At 38.2% G+C, this 6824-nt stretch overlaps 1 protein-coding gene across 1 annotated transcript in view; it reads left to right on the top strand.

Annotated features, from left to right (window-relative positions):
• Nucleotides 1-283: 283 nt before the first annotated feature.
• Nucleotides 284-6824, top strand: part of CHIC2 (cysteine rich hydrophobic domain 2) — a 37303-nt gene continuing 30762 nt past the window's right edge. The window contains exon 1 of the mRNA XM_031942618.1: nucleotides 284-487. Coding sequence (XP_031798478.1) covers nucleotides 369-487 — 119 coding nt within the window. The 5' untranslated portion in view covers nucleotides 284-368. The remainder of the gene's footprint in view (nucleotides 488-6824) is intronic.

Here is a 6824-nt window from a genome sequence, read left to right as displayed (position 1 = left end):
TCGTGCCCCGGCCTTCCCCTCGCCGAGTCTCGCGATGCTTTAGGCCGCGGCTCCCGCTGCGGGTGGCTCCGCTGTTGCTGTGGTTGCCTTAGTTGCTGCGGCGGCGGCGCCGGTGGAGGGGTCGGCCCCGGGCGGATGTTGACATTGTGTGTTTTTACGGCTTGACGGTAATGGCGGCGGCGGTGACGGCCGGGACTCTGCCTGCCCTGCTGTAGGCCCCCCCCCCCCCCCCCCCGGCCCCCCCGGGGGGGGGGGGGGCCGGGCGCGCCCCCCCCCCCCCCCCCCCCTTCCGCCGCGCTCTCACCCCAGCCCCGGGACTCCAGCCCCCCGCGGGCCGCCCGGGGCCGGGGAGCCTGCGAGGCCCCAGCATGGCGGATTTCGACGAGATCTACGAGGAGGAGGAGGACGAGGAACGGGCCCTGGAGGAGCAGCTGCTCAAGTACTCGCCGGACCCCGTAGTGGTGCGCGGCTCCGGGCACGTCACCGTGTAAGGCCCGGCGGGGGGCGGGAGCGGCCAGGCGGGGGAGGGGCGGCCGGGGCCCCGGACTGGGACGCCCCCTGCTGAGACGCCCATCCGGGGCCTGGGGACGGGGGCGGGGGGAGGGGGAGGGTCTCGGTCCCTGTGTGTCTGTCTCTCCGCTCCCTCTCCCCATCCCTTCCCCGCAGGCCTCCCGGAAAACCCAGCGGGAGGGAGGGTCCCTCCTCTCCCCAGCCCCAGCCCCCTCCCGGGTCCCTCGGTGCCTCCGCCTCCCTCCTCGGCGCTTTGCTCGCCCTAACTCGGGGTTGTCTCCCTCCGCGCCGGTGGCAGAGGTGGGCATAACGCAGACCGGTCCTTGGCAAGGATTCCCCGTCCGAGAGGCGGAGGCCCCGAGCGCGGGCCGGTGCTGGTTCCCCGGGGCAGCTCCGGGTCGCTCTCCGGAGCCCGAGCCCGCCCGGGGCGGTGGGGAGACGGGAGTATGTCCGCACATCGGCCAAAACGGCCGGTTTAAACGGAGGTAGCCAGTGCTACTGCGATCGGGTACCTGTGGCTCCTTCCTCCCCCAGCCCCGCTCTGCCATCCATCCCCCTTTAGCGTATACCTGCATCTCAGGGGATTAGGTTTTACCAGAAACCAGCCAACACTAACATCCAGGTATTAGGGAAACAAGACAAAAAATTAGGGTCGTGACTAAGAGGGCAATGTGAACCAAATAATGAGCTGTCCGGAAGTAGGAAGTTTTGTAATGTTTCTTTGAAAAGTACAGTTATGTATACACTTGCAACAGTATCAACAGTATGTGTATTCTTTTCCTTAGACATCAAATGAGGTGTTGTAAAACAGTGCACACAGTGGGCACTTAATAATGAGTCTTGTCTCAGATCTTAGATTCAAGTGCCTTGTTTATTGATGAGCTCTAATTTGCTTTTTACACAACTTCATTACAAACCAAATGAGATTGTAAAACAGTGCACACAGTAAGCACTTAATAAATGAATAAATACTTGTCTCAGATCTTAGATTCAAGTGCCATGTTTATTGGTGAGCTCTAATTTGCTTTTTACACATCTTCATTACAAATCAAATGAGATTGTAAAACAGTGCACACAGTAGGCACTTAATAAATGAATAATTACTTGTCTCAGGTCTTAGATTCCTGTTTATTGGTGAGCTCTAATTTGCTTTTTACATAACTTCATTACAAATCAAATGAGATTGTAAAACAGTGCACACAGTAAGCACTTAATAAATGAATACTTATCTCAGATCTTAGATTCAAGTGCCATGTTTATTGATGAGCTCTAATTTGCTTTTTACACATCTTCATTACAAATCAAATGAGATTGTAAAACAGTGCACACAGTAGGCACTTAATAAATGAATAATTACTTGTCTCAGGTCTTAGATTCCTGTTTATTGGTGAGCTCTAATTTGCTTTTTACATAACTTCTTTACAAATCAAATGAGATTGTAAAACAGTGCACACAGTAAGCACTTAATAAATGAATACTTATCTCAGATCTTAGATTCAAGTGCCGTGTTTATTGGTGAGCTCTAATTTGCTTTTTACACAATTTCATTACAAATCAAATGAGATTGTAAAACAGTACACACAGTAAGCACTTAATAAATGAATAAATACTTGTCTCAGATCTTAGATTCAAGTGCCATGTTTATTGGTGAGTTCTGTAATTTGCAACTTCTTTACAATGATAAATTGTAAAACTGCACACAGTAGTCACTCAATAATAAATGAATAAATTCTTGTTCATTCAGATCCCAGATTCAAGTGCCATATTTATTGATGAACTCTGTAATTTGCCTTTTATATAACAGTTCCTATTAGTGATTTGTATACTTTAAAATAATTTTAAAAAATATAATCTAGTGAATAGGGTACTAACTTTAACTTTTAGCCAAATAGATTTCAAACATATCATTAGTAAAAATCTCTGTTTTTCAACAAACTACTACTAGGCTAGGTGTGCCTGTGTAATATGCTGGGTTCTTTGGCATCAATTAGTTTTACAGAATATAGACATTGGATAGGAACTGTCACACCCTATGTCTGAAACATCATTACACTGTTTTTCCACAATTAATTGTGAATGAATTAACTAGCACACTAACAAAAGTAATAAACAGCAAATTACATATATAATAATTACAGGACATTTTTAATATTGCAACTTCTTGACACTTAGAATAAAACATCATTTCTTAAATGGTTATTAACTTTAGAATCTTTTAATTTTTTCCAGACTGTCATATAACTTTGTAGTTTACAAATCATTTTGCACATCATCTCATTTATTGGATATAATTGCTCAGATTAATGGCCCCCGGATTTTTTTTAATATCAAGAGTCCACTATTCTGTACTGCCTTAAGAATTTCCTTGGCTCTTAATAATAGTAGAATAAATTCTCTTAACAACTGGCAGAGAAGAGGCTAATTTGATTGAAAGAAAAGAAAGATATATTGGAGGAAGTGGTTAAGTTCAGACAAAATAGGTGATGAATATCGATTAAATATTGACTCCTTGGAAGGGATCAGTAAGAGGGGGGGAGAGCATAGGTTCAGAAGAGGAAATTTATTTTACCAGAAAATAGCAAAGCAGTTCTAGATTGGAAATCAATGTGCCTTGGATCCTCCAGAACTCAGTGGTTCTTGTTGAGTTATTCTTTAATTAACATTTTGAAGAAATTTGATTTGGAGAATAATACTTAGGAAGTAGAACTATTATTACCAGGTATAAAATAACTCACTAATATTATGTCAGCTGAGTTTTAGCTTGCTACCTGTAGAAGATAGTTAATAAGCTTAAATTGAGTTTTTAAAATACTTTAGTTCCCTCAAGACTCAGCTTTGTGTTACCTCCATTGAGAGATGCCTTGCTGATTCTTTTTTTACTCCTTGTATGTTAGCGTAGTTTTCTGCCTCATGTTACTTTGTATTAACTTACCTATATCTGTTGTATTCCCCAGTGGTATGTAAGCTTCTTAAAGCATCTCAAAACTTCTTTAGATTGTCTTTGTCACTAGGATCAAGCAAAGAATCATAGGCGTTTGCTGAATATTTCATGAGTTGGTCAAAAATTGGATGAGTACATAGAGAATGTGTTCTCTAGATAAGAAATCTTTATATGATTAAAACTTAGCAGAGATATTATGTAGAAGTAGGAAAATACACTTAGTAGAGGACCTTTTTTTTCCCACTATTATGACTGATCATGTTTAATTTTATTAACTTCAAATAAAAATAAGACCTTAGAGTGTAAAAACTAAGTTATTAAACTCAAGTTTTTACTAAGTGGCTATGTTGACAATTTCCATTGACAAATTTGAATAAATTTAAACTTAAATTTATTTTAAAGATTTTTTAATATGGAGAAGTAATGAGATATGGAGATCTATAATATGCTTCATAGATCTTTTTGAGCATTATTATATTAAACTATGTTTAATCTAGTTTGATTATGTCAATTATTTTATTCATAGATTAGAAGATAAAAGGGACCTTAGATATCATGGGGTTTTATTCCATTTTACAGATGATAAGTTGAATATCAAAGAGGTTAAGTGATTTTTAAAATACAGATAGGATTTGAACTCTTGAATCTTCTTCAGTATCCTTTTTAAAGAATAAATTAATTGCTTAAATTTGTTTTCATAATTTGCTGCCTCTCCCTTACCCCCCAAAAGAAAAATAAAGCTCTTGTGACAGATATTTATAGTTAAGCAAAACAAATCCCCCTTGGCCATGTCCAAATATATATACACACATATATATCAATGTGTAATCTAGGCTGTGAGTAGTATGTTTTATGATTTCTTTGGAATTTGTGATTAGTCATTGCGTTGATCAAGACTTCTTAAATCTGGTTTTTGTATAAATTATTTTTCTGATTCTTCTTACTTCATTCTGCATCAGTTCATACAAATTTTCTCAGGTTTCTCTTGAAATCGTTCCTATTGTTCCTTTTATCATTTCTTTCAGTACAATATAATACCATAAACAACTGAGCTACACACTGTGCTGAGTACTGCCCAATAATATTCCAATCACATTTATATACTAAAACTTGTTTAAATATTTTCTAATTGATGTATCCTGCCAGCTCTCTTCTCTTTCCCTCCTCAATTTCCCATTCTTTGTCACCAAAAAAAGAGCTATTATAAATATTTTTGTACATGTGTCCTTTTGCTCTTCATCTCTTTGCAGTGTAGACCTAATGATGCTATTGCTGGATTAAAAGGTACATACAATTTAATAACCTTTAGAGAATTATTTAAACTACTTTTCAGGACTGTCCCATTGCTTAGCTCTACCAGTAGTGCATAGTCATACCTGTTTTCCCACAGTCCCTCCAGCATTTGCCATTTTGCGCTTTTTAAAAAAAAAAATCAGTTTTGCCAATCTGATGGTGGATATAAGATAGTTTTAATTTGTGTTTCTCTAATTGTTAGTGTAAATCTAATATTTTCCCTACTGTACATGTCTATTCCATGTGTAATTTAATGTAAATATAGTGCTACTTTATTTTTATTTGTAAATAGTATTTGAAACTTATAGACTTAAGGGTAACATAGGTTACTCTTTTGTTTTTTAATAATATTTTATTTTTTTCCCCAGTTATATATCAAGAAAATTTTTAACATTCACTTTTATAAGATTGTGAGTTTCAAATTTTTCTACTCCCTTTTCTCTCCTCCCCTCTTCTGAAGATAGTAAGCAATTTGATAAAGTTTATATATACTGTGCTGTCTTCAAAATTATATTTCCATATTAGTCACATTTGTGAAAGAGGAAAGAAATCAAAAGGAAAAAAAACCCCACAAGAAATAAAGTAAATAACTGAAAAAAATATTCAGAGTCCATCTGTTCTTTATCTGGATTTGGATATCATTTTCTTTGTGAGTCTTTTGTTCTTGTCTTAGATCATCTTGTTGCTGAAAAGAGCTGAGTCGTTCATAGTTGATCGCCACAGTGTTGCCAAAGCTGTGTACAATGTTTTCCTGGTTCTGGTTTTTTCACTTTGTATCATCACTCTTTCCAGGTTTTTCTGAAATCTGCATATTCATAGTTTCTTATTGCACAATAGCATTCCATTACATTGCCTCTTCCACAGCTTGTTCAGCAGTTCCCCAACTGATGGGCATCTTCTCAATTTCCAGTATTTGGCACCATGAAAAGGGCTGCTATAAATATTTTTGTACATGTGGGTCCTTTCCTTTTTTGATGTTCTCTTTGAAATACAGACCTAGTAATGGGATTGCTGGATCAAAGGGTATATAAAGTTTGATAGCCCTTTGGGCACAGTTCCAAATTGCTCTCCCAAATGGTTGGATCAGCTCACAATTCCATTAGTGTCCCAGTTTTCCCCCATCTTCCTCATTGTTTATCACTTTCCTTTTCCGTCATGTTAGCCTGTCTGATAGGTGTGAGGTGGTATTTCAGAGCTATTTTAATTTTCTTTTCTCCTTTTTTATTATTTTGAAAATAAATATGTTAAATTTCCAGATGTTAATTCTGCACCCCTACTTCTTCCCCTATCCCCACTATGTACCTCTCCTTGTAACACACAATGACAGTTAAACAAAATCATATATAGTGACTACATTTTATATTATAGGCAGTATTCTGATTTTTCCTCCTTTTGTTTAAAAAGGTCCAGGTTAGTTTGGAGGCTAAGCTGATATATAGGAAATTATGACAAAAAATGTCTAGTGTTATGTAAACAAAATATGCTTCACTGTGGTTTTAATAAAACCTCTTTAAGTCTGACACCAAATAAATTCCCCTTTTGTTCTTTCCTTATCAGTATACTTGGAAATTGCCTGTATTTCAGTTATGTTAATGAAGTAGACAGCTCCAAAGTAGAAGAACTCATAGCTGAAAAACAAGTATTTTGAGGAAAAGGAACAGCAAAGTGGGGATAACAGAAGTATCATTTAAAAATGCATAGTGATTTTCTACCTGTGTCGCTCTACATTTATCTAAAAGATGATATATTTCTTTTCTGGGATCTGAGTATAGTCTTTTTAGATTTGCGGAGATTGACTAGAAGGTTTTCCATGTCCATTCTAGCATTATTATTTCATAAAAGTTAATTATTTACTTTGAAAGGTTGTTGAGAGGAATGGTTAATGTACTTTTTCTTTTTAAATCTCATTGATAATTTTACATCACCACTCTTCTGGATGACACTGACCCTTTCCTTAAGGGGCCCTGTCTTGTAATAAATAAGTATGATTAAACAAAGCAAATCAACATGTTGGTTTCTTTTCTTTCTTTCTTTACCTATTTATTTATTTATTTATTTTAATAGCCTTTTATTTACAGGA

Source organism: Sarcophilus harrisii, chromosome 6 (genome assembly GCF_902635505.1).
Source record: "Sarcophilus harrisii chromosome 6, mSarHar1.11, whole genome shotgun sequence".
Taxonomy (NCBI): Eukaryota; Metazoa; Chordata; class Mammalia; order Dasyuromorphia; family Dasyuridae; genus Sarcophilus; species Sarcophilus harrisii.
This window is presented reverse-complemented; position numbering and strand designations above follow the sequence as displayed.